This window comes from Harmonia axyridis, chromosome 1, assembly GCF_914767665.1.
Source record: "Harmonia axyridis chromosome 1, icHarAxyr1.1, whole genome shotgun sequence".
Lineage (NCBI taxonomy): Eukaryota > Metazoa > Arthropoda > Insecta > Coleoptera > Coccinellidae > Harmonia > Harmonia axyridis.
Genome location: NC_059501.1, coordinates 31458459 through 31477415, shown reverse-complemented (window position 1 = coordinate 31477415; position 18957 = coordinate 31458459). Strand labels below are relative to the sequence as shown.

General features: G+C 32.7%; 2 protein-coding genes and 1 long non-coding RNA gene across 9 annotated transcripts in view; 2 read left to right on the top strand and 1 right to left on the bottom strand.

Annotated features, from left to right (window-relative positions):
- The first annotated feature begins 244 nt into the window (after positions 1-244).
- LOC123681977 lies at positions 245-1491 on the top strand. The gene is made up of 2 exons (XR_006747746.1): positions 245-551; positions 685-1491. It is a non-coding gene; the product is annotated as an uncharacterized LOC123681977 (long non-coding RNA).
- Positions 1492-3718: 2227 nt separating this feature from the next.
- LOC123681966 (G2/mitotic-specific cyclin-B2-like) lies at positions 3719-6004 on the bottom strand. Its single transcript, XM_045620353.1, has 2 exons — positions 5802-6004; positions 3719-5070 (listed from the first exon to the last, which is right to left on the bottom strand). Exon 2 carries the CDS (start codon positions 5068-5070, stop codon positions 3838-3840), a length of 1233 nt encoding a protein of 410 aa, XP_045476309.1. The 5' UTR covers positions 5802-6004; the 3' UTR covers positions 3719-3837.
- Positions 6005-6287: 283 nt separating this feature from the next.
- LOC123674638 (rho guanine nucleotide exchange factor 18) overlaps positions 6288-18957 on the top strand; it is a 91845-nt gene continuing 79175 nt past the window's right edge. For 4 of the 7 annotated variants that reach the window (XM_045609632.1, XM_045609623.1, XM_045609608.1 and 1 more), the window contains exon 1: positions 6299-6626. In XM_045609632.1, the coding sequence (XP_045465588.1) occupies positions 6581-6626 (46 nt within the window). In that variant the 5' untranslated portion in view covers positions 6299-6580. Of the gene's footprint in view, positions 6627-12475; positions 12556-16304; positions 16356-18957 lie in introns of those variants that run through there. The other 3 variants (XM_045609640.1, XM_045609648.1, XM_045609662.1) reach the window with 3 other exon arrangements.

Genomic DNA, 18957 nt, shown 5'->3' with positions numbered 1-18957 from the left:
CGATACCTACCGCCTTTACCTAAAATGAAAATATTATATACACAGTAACACACTTGTTCACAATAGAAGTCTGAAAAGTTTTTATATTTATTGTAAAATTAAATTTTAATAACGCAAATACACACACAACTAATACAACAAAACACTCCAATGTCAACATTTATAGTTCTACGTCTGCTCACCTTGGCGCTGCATTCTTATTTTCAGTACAGTGACTTTATTACCACAGTGGCGACAACTCGTATCTCATTTTCTATTGGTTGGCCGCCATGTTTCGTCGGAGTTGCGCAGATTTCAGATTTAGTTTGTTTATGTTTATTTGTCAAAACGTGTTCAGCAGATGAGTTGTCAAGTTTGTGGAAATTACCGGCTTCGACTTTCGATTATCCGAATTTTTCATATTTCAAAATGCAGCTGTTGGATGTTCAAATTCTACAGAGAAGGGTTTCATTATGAAATGCTTTCCAAGGGATCCTGTCAGACGAAATGATTGGGCATTAAGAACAAGACGAGCTAACTGGTTCCCCACTAATAATTCTTATTTGTGTGAAGTAAGTTCATTTTACTAGTTAATCTTCAAATAAAAAACCAAATTTCTAAGAAATATAATTTCTATGCAATTAATATGGGCTCTAAGGGTACCCAGAAATGGTTATACATATTATTAAACATAAAATATTTCAGGCACACTTCGCTCCTGATATGTGAGAGAAGGTGAGAGTTGAAACAATGCTGTTCCTACAATATTTCCTTTCCTATACAATAATGAGAAGCAAGCAGATAGTACCCAATGCTCTGCAAGTAAAAAACAACCTGAAGCTGATATCTGTTGCACAATATTTGAAAAACCCAAGTAATAGTAGTTACGACAATGATGATAGAGAGTTTCTATCAGGATTTTTAGACACTATTACCCCAAAGATCTATAAATGTGATGCAGTTAAAATTCCGAAAAGTGTTGAACTCAATTCCTTTTATAACATATGTGGATACCTGATAACAAGCATCAAAAGAACCTGGAGAGTGTGTAACACTTGCATCTCCTCTGTTGGATCAAAAAGTCCTACAAATAATAAATATTCAAATTTCACACAATTGAAAAGATTCAGGACTCATTCTTTGTTCTTTTGCAATGAAACAACCTTCAATTTTTTCATTAAATTAAAATCTATTTTTGTTCAATATATAAATGTTATTGAAAATCAAAATGTAGAACTAAAGAAGTTTTATATTGATAAAATGATTGCTGTTCGGTCAGAAATTGTAAACCATCGTCATAATTTGAAACATAAAATTATAATACGTTTTGTTGTGTACAGATTGTGAATAAGGTCAAAAAAAAAAAAACTTCTTTCCAGAGTTATGGCCAGTAAGTCTATGGCTGGTCATTCCAGGTAAATTTATTAATGAAAAATTATAATTCCTACTTGTGTGTAGTTCTTGAGTTATTTCTTAGTTATAATTTAAGTTAGAAATTAAAGATAACGAATATTTTCTTCGATCTGTATCTTCGAAATAATAGATAGCATGATTACCAATTCTTTTGAGATGTAATACATTGGATCGAATTCAAAATAATAAGACGTTTTGTTGTCTACAGATTAAGAATGAAGTCGAAAAACACGAGTTATGGCCAGTAAGCCCATGGCTGGTCATTCCAGGTGAATTTATTATTGGAAAATAATAATCTTAGTTGTGCATGTAGTTGTTGAGTTTTTTCTTGATAATAATTTCAGTTAGAAGTTGAAGATATCTAATAATTTTGATCTGTATCTTCGGAAAACCAGATAGCACGATTCAGTTCATTTCAGATGTGATACATTGGATCGAAGATCGAATTCAAAATAATAAGACGTTTTGTTGCCTTCAGATTAAGAAAAAGGTCAAAAAAGACTATAGAGAGTTATGTTATGACCATTAAGCCCATGGCTGATCATTCAAGGTGAATTTATTATTGGAAAATAATAATCTTTACATTTTTATGTACCTAGTTCTTGAGTTTTTTCTTAATAATAATTTAAGTTAGAAGTTGAAGATAATCATTATTTTCTTCGATCTGTATCTTCGAAATAATAGATAGCATGATTACCAGTTCATTTGAGATGTTATACATTGGATCGAAGATCGAATTCAAAATAATAAGACGTTTTGTTGTCTACAGATTAAGAATGAAGTCGAAAAACACGAGTTATGGCCAGTAAGCCCATGGCTGGTCATTCCAGGTGAATTTATTATTGGAAAATAATAATCTTTACTTGTGCATGTAGTAGTTGAGTTTTTTCTCAATAATTATTTAAGTTAGAAGTTAAAGATAACCAATATTTTCGATCTGTATCTTTGGAAAAATAGATAGCACGATTCAGTTCATTTGCAATGTCGTACCTTGGATCGAATTCATGAAACATAATGTTACTTTCTAAAGAAATTGAGACCCATAATATGAAATACTGCCGTAAGTTACCGATATACAATTCAAAAATACCGCCAAAAACGTCTTGACGAAACATGGCGGACTTTTGACAGTTTTATGGCCAGTTGTCGCCACTGTGGTAATATAGTCACTGTAATTTTCAGATGCCTATACAGTATACACAAACGTGTATGCCTGGTATGCATTTCCATATCGACCATATTTCGCGTTCTGCACAAATTGTTTGGATTCTGTCGACACCATGAGTACATTTTAATTTTCAGGTATATGGTCGAAAATAGCCTACTGCTGTAGAGAAGTGATTTTAAAAACAAAAAGGATTTGAAGCATAGTGCTACAATCATTGTCTGTTCTTTATATACAAATTCTTATTTTTTTTAATATGTGAAAGTGTTTGATGTGACAGAAATTTTGTTGTATTAGCTCTTATAATAGGTAAATGTATTTCTCTGTCACCCATAGACATATAACATTTCTTAGGATCAATGATAAATAGGTTTATTAAATTTAGTACAAGAATTAATTGATGCTAAAGATCCTAATTTTTCATCTTTCTTTGATCAAGTTATTTAATAAATAAAAAGTAAATATAACTGGAAAGGATATGCTATTACTTATCAAATCAAAAAGCAGATACTAACTAGTTCTAAAGCTTTATCAAATATTTATCGATCTAAACATCTACACACTTAAAAATTAATTTTTTTTTTCGACATTTATTTTGAAAAAAAGGATGTTTATTCAAAATGTGATGGACCTGTTTAGGTATATGTGGACTATATTGATATCTGCATATTATATACATAGTAACATTTATATAATATACAATAATGACTGTCAATTGAAATTACCAACACTCATTTTAGATTTATAGAATCGAATACTGAATATCTCATAAAAATATTTATTATTAATTTATATTATTACCATTGAATTCCCTGTTAAATTAAGTTCACATATATCTAAGGATACCTAAAGGTAGTTTGGACCTGTGAAACACTAAGAACAATACAATATAACTGTAATGAACATATATTGATATAATATTCATTCTTTATCATCTACCTATCTAATTAATACACTACAAAAATACAATCAATCAAATATTCAATTCAATTAGTAAAAAAAAAGGTACTGAAATAGATTACCAGTACTGTTTTACGTTTCACAGTTAATATTATTTTACTTAATCTGTAAAATTAACAATTTAGTCATAAAATTTAATTTTCACATTGAACATAAACATCAATTTATTTACTTCCATGAGAAATGAAAAATAAAATGATATATTCTGGATGATCTTTATTAAATCTTGAAAAAGAAATTAAAATGTACACTCACACATAAAATATAAAATCTAAATATCAATATACGTTAATATCTTATATATATAAAACTAACATACCTCAATTTTTTTCTAAAAGTAGTTTCTTCACAAGTTTGCATTTCAGTTTTGGATTAGTGCTTATTTTATAGTTTGAAGCTGAAGCATACTTTACTGATGCAGCTTGATATTTGGATTTTTCTTCTCTATCTAATAATATAGCAAATCTACGAATTATATGTCTAAAATCAGAAAGTTTGTATGTTGTATAATGCACTAGTGTTGGGGACCAGATCTTTGATAAATCCATTTCATCAGTTAAGATAGCAATAGCCAGACAGCATGCTGCAGCAGCTTGATAAGATGGTGGAACATGGCTGATTTCATAATCAATTAATGCCAATTCTAATAAATACTTTGCAAGAGAATGTTGTGGTAGATCAGCTCTTGCAATCTTGCTATACCTCCTCAGAAAATGAATAGAACTTGGTTTCCCCAAACCAAACTTCAAAGTTGCTAAAATATTGCGTTCCATTGCTAAGATTTCTCGTGCTGAGAATGAATCGTCACATACATAAACAAAATCACTAACTTCAGGTATGTAAACCTCTTCGTACTTGCAGGCAATCATTAAAGCAGCAACTCCCACAAGCTGAAGAGTTTCTCTGCCAATGTCCTTTTTCACCTGAAGATATCTGTCTAAGAGAGATACACACATATGGGAAGTTTCCATATTGAGTTTAAAATTTATTTGAAGTTCTATCAGCCAATTTACTAAAGTTGATCTCATTGAGGGTGTTGTCTTATGGTCCTCTAAATGATCTTTTTCAATTTTGTACATTGCCTCCATTTCACGAAGATATGAAAATATGTCCTCTACATATTCGGTCACTGAACAAACATCTTTTCTAGTATTTTCATCAGGATCATAAATAACTAACTGCTTTGAAGAATATGCAGGTGGTATAGTAATTAAACTTTCTTGCTTCTTTAATGGCTTAGGGGGTGCTATAGGCTTTACCGGCTTGTTTTTTGTTGTATTAGTTTCAACTTTATTAGTTGAAATTTTAAGTTTATTTATTTTATCATTAGTAGAGTCAATATTTGGGATTGCTTTCACAAGAGGCTTTTTCACAATATTTTTTGAAGGTCCATTGTTAGATATCTGTGATCCAATTTTATTGCTGAGATCTCGAAGCGCAGGTCTGCATGTAGGGAATTTTGCTTGTGTACTGTTATTTACTTTTTTACCGATTATAACATTTTCACGATGCTGGTCACTGATTAGAGGTATTCTTAATCTTCTGGATTCCATCTGAAAAAAAAAAACATGTTTGCCTGCAGTTAACATTTGGTGTTTTGTTTTATGGTTTGAGCATAATATAATAAATATTACGGCCCAACAAAATTTGGGCAGGACACTTATCTTGATTCAAGAACAGATAAGAACTGGACAGATTATGATGGATAATGGACTATTGTGAGTCCAATAGTACTTGTTATGTTTGCTCAAAATAATAAGAATATAATTGAGGAAACAAGTGTACAAAATGATCATTATCAGGATGTATCTGAAAACTAAAGCTGGTTGCCATATCCAAAACTAAGTTCAGCCAAAAATATATGGAAAAATGCAAATAATCAAACAAATAACAATGGTGTTCCAAGTGAAAGATATTAGCTATAAATTAGGGAAATTTTTCGTTCCATAATTCATCAAAAGATTGATATATAGGTAAGGGTGAATATTATAGAATGACGAAATTTTTCGATATTATAAAAACAATTATGATTTTGACGTAATTTGATCAATATCATATAATCGTCAAAATATAAATTGCATCTACAATAATATTTAATCACAACAAAAAGTGTGAACATCTGTGTTTGCAAAGGTAAATAAAATGGATGATAAGAACTGAGAGAATAATTTTTTCAAAATCTGATATAGCTCTAGAGCAATACATAATAATGAGCATACATATAAATAGATTCAATGGACAAACGAAGAATAATTTGAAGGTGCATTAAATTTTTTCAACATACCCTTCAAACTGATTTTAGTTCCAGAAATAAAAGATAGTTTTCATTCCACTTTCAGTAGAAGAGATTTTCAAAATAAGACAGCAAAAGTATCTATGACAACTATGTTTAAATTTTAATTTCACAATCTATATTTATAACTATATAAACTGAAACTAGAAGTATACTACAAACACATAAAACGTACTAATATCGCAACGGCTTTTTGCATAGAATAGTTAGCGATCACAGAAAAATATTCTTAGGAACAGCCGAGAATAATTTTACATTTTCAGTAAAGAACAATTTTGAGATTATAACTGATTTCAATGTCAAATAAATCATCAGAAACAACAAAAGCAGACATTATGAACTCAGCATTTCGAAAATTGATAAAATGAATGCATAATATAAAAAACTTTGATTGCGTGAAAATTTGATTTTTAACGATTGGTATCACTTGGTTTATGATGTTTGTGTATTTTTTTATCAAAGACTAACTAGCAATCTGTGGCCTGCTGTGGTATCAAATTCTGTGATAATACATGGCGATGCAACAGTTGTCTTGTTGTCAAAACTTCTATTTTCGTGCAAACAGTTGTATTTGTGTAAAAACGATATTAATTGGCAATAAAGGGCCAGAATTAGATTATTTTTCCTTATTTCATCAATTTCTGAAGTTACTCCAAATTAGTCCTTTTTTTGTTTACTAACATGGTGCTATTTACAAACACAACATTCTTCATTGGTTTCTTTTAGAGTTTTGTGTGATAGCTAAAAGGATTATATATTTTATATTTGAGATGATGGATAGTAATTCTTCAAGAAATATGCTTCATTTTTCTTCCGGTAAGTTTCTATATTGAAAAATACTTTTTCTAATTTATATATGAAGTTAGAGCAACATTAAAAGAGTATTCTAACTAGCACACACAATTTCCGTATAACATGTTCTATTCAGTATTCAAACTGAATTATCAAAAATATATTTCTGGTTTTATTTGTAAATGAGAACTTGTCATACTCTTGAGTATTGAAATTAAACCATTGCTTAGATCTTGAATTCAATTCAGTATCAATTGATTTACTTCAGACATTTCTGTCAAATATTGCTGAAATTCACTGTTTTATTAAGTTCAATTTATTTTTGAAATATGACGGAATCAAAAACATAGTGAGAGAGATTTTCAATAACAACAATAACTTTTTCAATTGATGGCAATACCTGTTTATATATTACTCTATTTATAAGTAAAATAGTAGATTAGCCAACTAACTGAACACATAAATAATTTCCCAAGGTATTATTCAATATTGAATGACAAGTCCGGTAATCAAAAGTGTCTTCGCCATTTATAAATATTTAAAGTGTAATAAATGCCTCTTGCAAAAATATCGCATGTTTTATGTGAAGCATATCGTTTGGCTGAAATACCACTAATTGAAATCATTCACATTATTTTAGAAATAACTTGTATCAGGAATTTGAACTTTTCTTGAGCAAATTTTATAGGGTTGCATGCTTCTGTTGAAAATTTTTAATGTAAACACAGGATGCCCAAGTTATCACTGGTCAAATTCCACAAGATGATTCTACCGACAATTCGCAACAAAAAAGTTACTAAAAAGTACGGTCCTTCGTTGTGAAATTATTCTATATTCTAATATTTTATACCGTTTCATAATTCATAGAGATTTTTATGGAATACTTGTTATAGGGTGGTTCAAGAAAAAATTATTATAAAATTTTCTTCAGGCATTAACTCTGGTCGTATTTAACTGTAAAAATCTTCTCTTAAACTCTTATGGAAAGTTTGTGCATAGACTGATAGCTGTGACAGTTTCCAGGAATAGCTATGGACGGCTGACGGGACGATTTTCTTATTCGATTTCGAATTTTGGATCCTTTACTTTCCGACACGGGCCGATTTTCTTATTCGATTTCGAATTTTGGATCCTACACTTTCCAACACGGGCCGATTTTCTTATTCAATTTCGAATTTTGGATCCTTTACTTTCCGACACGGGCCGATTTTCTTATTCGATTTCGAATTTTGGATCCTACACTTTCCAACACGGGCCGATTTTCTTATTCGATTTCGAATTTTGGATCCTATACTTTCCGACACGGGCCGATTTTCTTATTTGATTTCGAATTTTGGATCCTATACTTTCCGACACGGGCCGATTTTCTTATTCGATTTCGAATTTTGGATCCTATACTTTCCGACACGGGCCGATTTTCTTATTCGATTTCGAATTTTGGATCCTATACTTTCCGACACGGGCCGATTTTCTTATTCGATTTCGAATTTTGGATCCTATACTTTCCGACACGGGCCGATTTTCTTATTCGATTTCGAATTTTGGATCCTATACTTTCCGACACGGGCCGATTTTCTTATTCGATTTCGAATTTTGGATCTTTTACTCTCCGACACGGGCCGATTTTCTTATTCGATTTCGAATTTTGGATCTTTTACTCTCCGACACGGGCCGATTTTCTTATTCGATTTCGAATTTTGGATCCTATACTTTCCGACACGGGCCGATTTTCTTATTCGATTTCGAATTTTGGATCCTATACTTTCCGACACGGGCCGATTTTTTTATTCGATTTCGAATTTTGGATCCTTTACTTTCCGACACGGGCCGATTTTCTTATTCGATTTCGAATTTTGGATCCTATACTTTCCGACACGGGCCGGTTTTCTTATTCGATTTCGAATTTTGGATCCTATACCTTCCGACACGGGCCGGTTTTCTTATTCGGTTTCGAATTTTGGATCCTTTACTTTCCGACACGGGCCGATTTTCTTATTCGATTTCGAATTTTGGATCCTACACCTTCCGACACGGGCCGGTTTTCTTATTCGATTTCGAATTTTGGATCCTTTACTTTCCGACACGGGCCGATTTTCTTATTCGATTTCGAATTTTGGATCCTATACCTTCCGACAAGGGCCGGTTTTCTTATTCGATTTCGAATTTTGGATCCTTTACTTTCCGACACGGGCCGATTTTCTTATTCGATTTCGAATTTTGGATCCTATACCTTCCGACACGGGCCGGTTTTCTTATTCGATTTCGAATTTTGGATCCTATACCTTCCGACACGGACCGGTTTTCTTATTCGATTTAGAATTTTGGATCCTTTACTTTCCGACACGGGCCGATTTTCTTATTCGATTTCGAATTTTGGATCCTATACCTTCCAACACGGGCCGGTTTTCTTATTCGATTTCGAATTTTGGATCCTTTACCTCCGACACGTGCCGATTTTCTTATTCGATTTCGAATTTTGGATCCTTTACTTCCCGTCACGGGCCGATTTTCTTATTCGATTTCGAATTTTGGATCCTATACCTTCCGACACGGGCCGGTTTTCTTATTCGATTTCGAATTTTGGATCCTATACTTTCCGACACGGGCCGATTTTCTTATTCGATTTCGAATTTTGGATCCTTTACTTTCCGACACGGGCCGATTTTCTTATTCGATTTCGAATTTTGGATCCTATACTTTTCAACACGTAGAATGTGAAAATTGTTTTCGACCGATTTCAATAGTTTATTATCGAAAATAATAAATCAAAATTGGCTCCGAACGAAGAGCTGTGCACTTTCATTAAGTGATAAGTGAACACATTTCCCTGATTAAGTTGAATTATACAATAAATAATCTTCTGAATTACATATGAGTTTTTCAAAAAAGTAGTTTCTTTCATGTTTCAATTAAGATGTCTTTCACTCCATTTATTTATCAGATAAGGTGATTCGCCTAGATTGAAAGTGAAGTTTGAACACATTTTGAAGAATGACCCAAGCTTCGAACTTTCATGTGATAAATAGTTTTATTAAAATCAACGTTCTTGAAGTGTGGAAACCACTCTCGGCACGTCCTTTCACTAATAGCGGCCCCACCATAGGTATTTGAGAGCATTCGTTGAGCCTCAACCATAGATTTCTTTATAGTAGCAGAAAATCGAAAGCTCCCGCATATGACGAGAATTTGGCTCGTAAGCTGACATGTTTAATCGAGAATTACTTTATGGTGAAGACATTAATCGACTAATATTTCGATGGCGTTATGTTTACAAATACCTAAGCTTGTTGTATGATATCTACGATCTATTTATTTCGACTACCACTTAACGCTACACCCATCTATTGCAAAACGGCGGAAGCAAAGTTGTACACTTGTAAGTTTTTCCAAACGGAACTCAACTATTTCAATGATGAATATCAAAATATTTTCAATGTCATGAAATTACTAATTCTAAAACATTACTTTGAGCCAATAGTAATTTATTGCTTTCTTATTTGGTAGGATTTCTATTTATTGATATTCCAAATTTTCAAATTGAAATACTCGTGAACTTATAAATTCTTAGGAAAAATTCTGAATACATTGTATGTGTTTTTTTGTCAGAATGTGAAAATTCCAGAAATTTTGAAATACATCAAGGAGGTATTTGAGATACCATTGAGAAACCTCTCAATTTTCAAAGTGATATGAAGCAAAAACTATAAATTTTTTTGTGAAAAAAAATCAGTGAGTTCATTCTGAACTGCTATTCAAAGGTTTCTCAAAAAATTGGGAGATCAAGCGATTTCTGCACAGAATCAAAATGAATCTGAACCGAAGAACATAGTGAGAAACCCTTAAGATGTTTCCTTCTCGAATTTTTAACTGATTCAACTCAAGAAATTCAAGCGATATATGATAAATTTCCGAAATTAACAATCATTAATTGTGTATTACCATTTCTCATTTGAATTTTGTTAACTCTGCATCCAAACTTGAGACTGTTAAATTGAAAATTCAAGTCATTCACAACAATATTTGAAGCCCTTCATAAAATATTGTCTGCAGCATTTTTCGTTCCTAAGATACTGGAGGTGGCTGACGTTCCTGCAGGAACTACCGATCATTTTCTTCTTGAACTTCCAGTTCTTACCATTGTTTGCCAATTATCAATTGGTTTATAAATTACCCGGCTATGTAAATATAGTGTTCATTGAATTTTCTATTTCTCATCTCCAGTCAGAATGCGATGCAGATATTCTTCCGTTTTTGCCTTGCAAGCAGCTGTTCACAAGCAAACAAACGCCGTTCAAATCTCTCGGCTTCAACTCGTACGACACCCAATTTCCTTGTTTCTGAATCATTTCCCATGGCTTGTTGCGCTGCTCCCAATGATTCTGCTAATTCTTGTTGCGTTTGACACGAGTCTTGATCAAATAATGCCTCCAATTCTGCATCTTCGAAAACCTTCTCTCTGCCACCGCCATGCTGGTCTTCGACGTCAAAATCACCGTTCTTGAAGCGTTGTAACCACTCTCGGCACGTTCTTTCACTAAAAGCGGCCTCACCATAGGTATTTGAGAGCATTCGATGAGCCTCAGCCATAGATTTCTCCTTATTGAAGCAGAAAATCAAAACCTCCCGCAATGGACTAGTTTTCATTTTTTTGTTGAGGATTAATTCTAAAAATTTAAGTAAAATGAAACAAAAATGTGGAAGAATCATTGAAATATCTCTAGAAATGAAAAAGTTATGGGACTTTGAAGTTGCGCTTGGAAGAATAATTTCATAGTACGTGTAGTGGCGTGACGTCACACACTAGACGACTGGTATTCGCAGAGTGCTTACGAATTCATTGGTGTACAATCACTTGTGCCGTTCGTGTCGTGTTTTGTTCGTTACACGATGGCTGAAATAACTTACTATATACATACATATAAATTGCTTTTTTCTCTTTTTACTTTTTACTCCACACATAAATATGTTTTGCCATTGATAGACTTCAACAACCAGTACTCAACTACAAACTGTTTATGAAACGTTTTTTAAATAAATCATCGTTATAAGTTGAACCATGATGAAGCAAACTCAAAAGTAGATACTTACTTGAGAAGTTGAACTCCTTTTATTTTAGCACTGACATAAGATGGATTTGAAGAAAAAAACTCCATCACTGCGAATATATCTATTTTAGGCAAATTGTCACTTTGTTCTTTCACGAAGCCTTCTTCCATTATGGTGACATAAAAACAAAACTCGAGTTAAAACTACACTGTACAACTACAAACGGCGCGAGAGCCTTGGCGCGGCTAAGTATTTAAACGTAATTTATGGTGTAGCGATCACAGGCAAGTGCCGTGACGTCACAGACCAAAGACGTTCCGCGCTAAAATACGTAAATTTAAATAATCTATTTCTCATTTATTGATGGATTTCCAAAATGTTTTCACTGATTTATCAGTTTTGCTCTATATTTTAATTCTATCGTGTCAAATATAGTATTATCAACATCACTAAACTAGTCCATTGACGAGAATTTGGCTCGTAAGCTGACATGTTTAATCGAGAATAACTTTATGATGCAGACACAAATTTGACTGATATTTCGATGGCGTTATGTTTACAAATACCTAAGCTTATTGTTCCTAAGAACCAATGGAGGTGGCTGACGTTCCTGAAGTAACTACTGATTTTTTTCTTCTTGAACTTCCAGGTCTCATTACCATTGTTTGCCGATTATTAATTGGTTTATAAATTAACCGGCTATGTAAATATAGTGTCCATTGAATTTTCAATTTCCGATGCCGTGCGGTGGATTTTCACCGTATTCTGCGCCCGCGTCGTCCATCGATCGGCCGTCGCGGCGCCTCTCCCGGTTGTACCGACTAGCAGTCACGTCGGGACGCCCGTTACGTTCCTAACGTCGGTTATAGCGTTCGCGACCAGCGTCGCCGCTTGGTGAGCACAACAGGTATTTTTCATGTTTTAAGTGGGCACTCGACTCGAGGGCCATTTTAGCGAACGTCGATTTTCGACATCGCTGACTTTGGCTTCAACTCTTTGTTCAAGGGTATTTCATTTGTCGCGATTCATCGTTTTTGTTTTTATCATTGCGATTTATTTTTCGTTTCTACTACGGAATTATTTATTGTGAGTTGCTACCATTTTCATTATCTTGAGTGTATATTATGAATGACTTTTCATCTAAAAAGACCGCGTGTTTGTCCAAATAAACAAAGGATGTTAATGGTTTCAAATTTTGTCGAAATTGTTAATTGTTAATTTTGAATTCACTTCGTTTCCAATGTTTGTATATTTTTCATTGGGACATTTTGAAGTTATAAACTTGCGGAAATTCTTTCTCATGATTTTTATAATCAAATCTTGGTATTCCAACCAACTAGATTCATTCGTGAAGTTCTCTAATTTTTCAGAATTTTTTTTTTGATTAATGCATCCTATATTCACTAGACTAGAATATCAAATTACTAGTTGAATTTTTTTGTAAAACATTCATTTGTGGAAGAAGAACACCGAAAATTTGAATTATTTAAGTGTAAGTAGGTGTATAATTTTAGATGAAAACTTTTTAGTTTTCTTCTCGACTGTTCTAGCCTTAATTCAGTGATTCAATTCAAAGGCTATAGTACAATCACATTTCTCCATCACTTTTTATAGGGGTTTTTCTCGAATTCGAGAGAAATTTAGAAAGAGACGCAAGTGGTGAAAAAGTATTTTTTCAACGAATGCTACCATTACATAAGCGAAAAAGGACCTTCATACTCGTATTACATACAGGGTGTTTCAAGTTCGACGGCCTATTAGACGTTTCTGGAGAACGGGGCCGATTTGAAATCTGATAATTCGGAATATGACATTGTTCATGATGCCCTATTCATCTAAAATATTCTTGAAGTTCCGTCACTTCCGGTTATACAAGAAATAAAAAAAATTCTTAAAAAAAAATTGATATGATGATGATAAAATTTTGTTCACAATTTTTGGCACAATATTTGAAACACCATGTGATGATATTTCTCAAGTTCAAGATATGCACGATATTCCTATATCATTCTAGTTTGAGAATGTTAATTGAGTATACGCATAGGATATTGACAGTGAAAATAATTCACGTAATTATGACTTAGGAAATTCTCTCTTTTTTTTGTTTTTTTCTTAATATTTTGAAAACTATAAGGACTAACGCAATAATTTTAAAAAAGAGTAATTGAGAATGGAGATCTCGACAATATCTGAGATATAAAATGAAAAAAAAAAGTTTTTTTCGAAGAATTTTTTTTATTTCTTGTATAACTGGAAGTGCCGGAACTTCGAAAATATTTAAAATGAATAGGGCGACATGAACAATTTCATATTCCGAATTTTCAGATTTCAAATCGGCCCCGTTCTCCAGAAACGTCTAATAGGCCGTCGAACTTGAAGCACCCTGAATATGTATACAAAATTATTCTGTAATAGAAATGAATATTCGGTAAAAGTAGTTTGTGAGTTGCTCTCATCTGATATGATCTGTATAAAAAAATGATACATTATTTATGAAACTTGACTTCATTATACTTTGTTCTTAATATCTCCAAAAGTGGACATTTTTTTTGTATGTAGGATAGATTTTCAAACACTTCATGCGAATAGTGTGTGAAGTAAAGAGGATGGAAACACACGCGTTTGACATTAATTTATTTTTTCTCATTTCAAAAAGTGAAGCTCTATACGAACTCTTTTGAGTGCTTCAAGTTGAATTTTAAACATAGTTGTAGGAATTTTTTTTATTAATTTCTATGCAAAAACTTATTATGTTACGAGACTTGCGATTACCAAATTTTCTATATTAATTTTCATATTGATTTGTGAATTTATTTGAATACTGGCTACTGCATTATATAGTAGAAGTCTATTCCAGTATAACCAGAAGTTGTAGAGGTCTGAAAATATTTTAGGGAGAAAGATCATTGTCCTAAACCCCAATATGCAAATTTTCAGCATGAAATTAGGATTAGTTTTCCAATAACGTCTAATAAGCCTTTGCGGTGAACTACCCTGTATGAATGATTTCATGACAAAAGTTCGTATAAACATAAGTTTTAGATTTATTTTCAGAAATTCTTGTCTTTCTAAATGAAGATAAAAATTTTTTCTTTAGGACACCTGCAAGATATAGACCCCTATTTTCTGGTCGATTTTTGTTTCGGTTCTATTTTCAAGGTTATTTTTTTTGTACCTCTCAGCAATTCGGTACAAGTGACAATCTTGGTGCTTTGAGTTCAGGTAGTGCTTATTTGACATTCCATTTTACAACCTGTATACCCATTTCGTTTTATGATCAGTGTTTGGACATCCTGTTTAAATTGTTGTAAAATGTTCACCTTTTGGGAATGTTGTTGTTTCGGATTTCAGAGACCTATTTGTCGAATATTTTTGTGCACTTTTTTTTCTTTGTGTCGCGAAAGTTTTGAACGTTTGGATTAGACTCACTGATGAAGAATTTTGATTTAATCTCGTCCATCCGGCTAGCCAACAAAAAGGCAATTATTTTCTAAAGAAAAGATGAGAATTGTCTTGGAATAGTAAGTTGTTCTCTTTTAAATTTCGAAAACTGAATATTTTCAGTTCTCATGGTGTTGAGATCTCACATGCAAGCTGCATGACAAAAAAATTCCTTAACAATTAAAATAATATGAGTTGAACAATCCAAAATTTAATGACTCTGAAACTATTAAATGTGAAAAATTCATGATTTTATGTTATTGTTCGTTAATAATTGTGATTCTCAAATTTTGTTTTATCATTTGCAATAAATAATAAATCTTTGGAATCGTTGGTGGGTAAAAATTCTATCTCCTCTGAAATTTTCATAGGTCACGTTTTGGAATGTATAGAATCCACATTTCGAATAAAACATCCATCCGTCCACTTTCAGACCTTCTCTCAGAAACTGAAGGGCTATTGGCATGTAATTTGGTACAAAATCGGTTGCTATATCGCATTGATCCTCCTAGCCACTTGATTATAGTGCTAATTGATTAATAAGCACTCCACTTGATTGTAGAGTGCTAATTGATTAATTAGCACTCTATAATCAAGTGAAGTGCTTATTGATTAATTAGCACTCTATAATCAAGTGGAGTGCTAATTGATCAATTAGCACTCTATAATCAAGTGGAGTGACATGATTTGCAAAATAGAGCACTATAAACAAATTGAAAGACAGGTGGTGTTCTACTCCACTTGATTATAGAGTGCTAATTAATCAATTTGCACTGCACTTGATTATAGAGTACTAATTGATCAATTAGCACTCCACAATTGAATAATTAGCACTCTATAAACAAGTGGAGTAGAGCACCACCTGTCTTTCAGTTTGTTTATAGTGTTCTATTTTGCAAATCATGTCACGCATGTTTTGCGATTTTTGCAATGGTTGAAATTACGATCAAATTATCTGTCTTGAATTGAGTTTTTGGACCAGAAATTCATTCGTAATGATACCCTAGTGAGATTGTGCATTATCGTGAATTTTTAATCCCTAAATCTGCAATTGACCAATTGCTGACACCCTCTTAACTTAATGAATTTTTTTTACCACAAAACCTACTTGTACTTATTCTAATACTTCAAGTAAAACTTGTGTTATATCATCAGGGTATGTTGTTTTGTCTATGCTCAGTAGATATTACAGATCTCATTTTCAATCATTTTCAGCGTATAGCAGAACTCCGGAGAAGAATATCTGAATTGACCGGATCACAACAGGTACATTGTGCTTGATGCAAGATTTAAGTTGATTTTTTGTATTTCCTGCTTGTTTTTTGCACATGCTTTCCTGATTTGATGGTTTTTAGGAATATTGCACAAGTTTTGATTTTTTAGAGTTTTTGTGGATCTCGTAGATATAATGTATTTACTCCCTTAATATGATGGAAAAATGTTTAAAACATTTCGATTGAAATGAAAAAATCATTTAGTTGATGAAATTTGTGTTTTTGTATAGTATCAATTGAATTTCTCCGGAAAAATATTTCCTCAATTTGAATGGATTTGATTCATTGGATTTGATACTTTACATTGAACCAGCTATGTTTTCACGTTAATTTGGTATTGAGAAACAGTTTTCTTAGAATTTCATTATGTTTGTTAATGCACCACGTACTAGGTACGTTTTAAATTTGCTAATGCATGCATTATTGATCAGATCATTTCTATGGACTCGTTTGTTTGGATTTTGTGTGTAGTTTCAGTTTATTATTATCCTCGTAATAACTTTTCTCACCCCTTGTTAAGGGACAGTCTATCATGCCGGATTCCTCGAGTATTATGTGGATTGAACTCCGCAGTCCGAGGTATACATTGTACGATGTTTGAAGTTTCTAGGTTCGACGATTCCAAGTGATTTTTTCATTTATCTAGCTCTACCGAGAACAATTATTAATAGACCTTTTTTTATCAAACAGGATTTAGGTTTTTGCAAATATTAAGTGATGGTTTCACATAACAACTGAACGAAGGAACAAGTTATTTGACAATTCTGGCACCAGCCTATTACTCAAACAAAAAAATAAAAAGGAAGTTCAAATTTGCACTCGATATTTTTGTAGGGTGTGATACATTGTTGAATTCGATTTTTTTTTTCTTCATTGCCTCATAAGCAAAACCATCAGAAAAAAAAATGACTATCGCGTCTCTGGAACAATGGAAAATAGAAAAAATCTGACGACACCATTAGAATTTCTATATTGGATAATGGCTATAAACCGAATTTCGTGAAGTTATCTCCAGAAACAAATGAGTAATAAAGAAAAATCTCCATTTTTAGTTTTTTCGAGATATCTCGAGAACCATTGGAGATATTTTGCATCTGGTAACACCAACACAGTAATCCCTAAATAACGTTTTGTAATTTAAGCCATATAGGCCTGTATCTCACGGTTTTCGACATCCCTTTAGTTCTCCTCTAACCCATTATATACTTAGTAGAAAAAAGTAAAGAACATTTACAGTGGTTTTTATTTTTGTTGGAGAATCATTAGTAATTATTAGGGAACACTTTGTAATCATTAGTAACTATGTTCTCCAAAATTTATTACCGCCATATAGGCCTGTATCTCACGGTTTTCGACATCCCTTTAGTTCTCCTCTAACCCATTATATACTTAGTAGAAAAAAGTAAAGAACATTTACAGTGGTTTTTATTTTTGTTGGAGAATCATTAGTAATTATTAGGGAACACTTTGTAATCATTAGTAACTATGTTCTCCAAAATTTATTACCGTCATAATAAGATGCTATTGGTTGATCAATTGAACAGGGTTTCGCTCTTAGGTGCACTTCAGAAAATTAGCAGACTATCAACTATGCAATTCCGGCCCTATAATTGGCGTATATTAACAGATGATCGGCTATACTACATTCTGAATCTCTTTGCCGCCCCTGCGCAAGCTTCCCTGGCCACTCGCACACCCACTGGCTGGCGTTTCGCTTACCCCGATTACGTAAAATCTGGGTTACGGTCAACTTTGTGATGGCCGAGGTATTTGCATACTTGTTGATGCACAATAGGTATGAAAATACGAGGAAACGTGCAGTCCGAGGTTTCTCAAGGTGAACGAAATTCTACTGAAAAAAACTGTTAGTTTCGAAAAAGCCCGCTGAGAATTTCGAATGGAAGTGCAGGGAAATCCTGGCTGTGTATTTCGATGTAGAACGGTCGGTTTTTGTTGTTCGATTTTGATTCTAAATTCGAGTATAACAAAACGTAAACTGTAGAATATCCAAGGAGAGTTAAGACATGTTTTTCCTTGCCTGATTACTCAGCGTAATAAACATAGATAGGGGGAGTATATGTCATTTTCAGTAAGCAAATTTTGTCCCCAACATGAACTATCAAATTTGACAAGAAACGCGCGGAAATGAAAACATATCAGTGTTATGATATTTCACTCAAATCGCGAGTTTTTCCACAAAGAACGCACTTCTCATGTCCCATAGTGAATCAGAGTTTCATATTAACTCAAACTATATTGAAATGAATACCTAAATATATCAGAAATTCAGAAACAAACTTCAAGCGGGCCAAACAACCGATGACACTGGGGGAGCAACAGTTGCCAAATCTTGGATTTCAGCAGGTAGATAAAGAAAATAATAAATATTCTGCTTATTATAAATTGCACAGTTAGGAGAAATATCGAATTCTAAATATTCAAATTAGCATATTCAATCGGGAATCACTCATAAAAATATATTTCATTCAATATAGTATATATTCATAACGATATTGTAAAATAGTGGATTTGAAAATATTTCTCAATCTGACAACGTAATCTAACCATGTTAGGAACATGTATAAATTGTAATG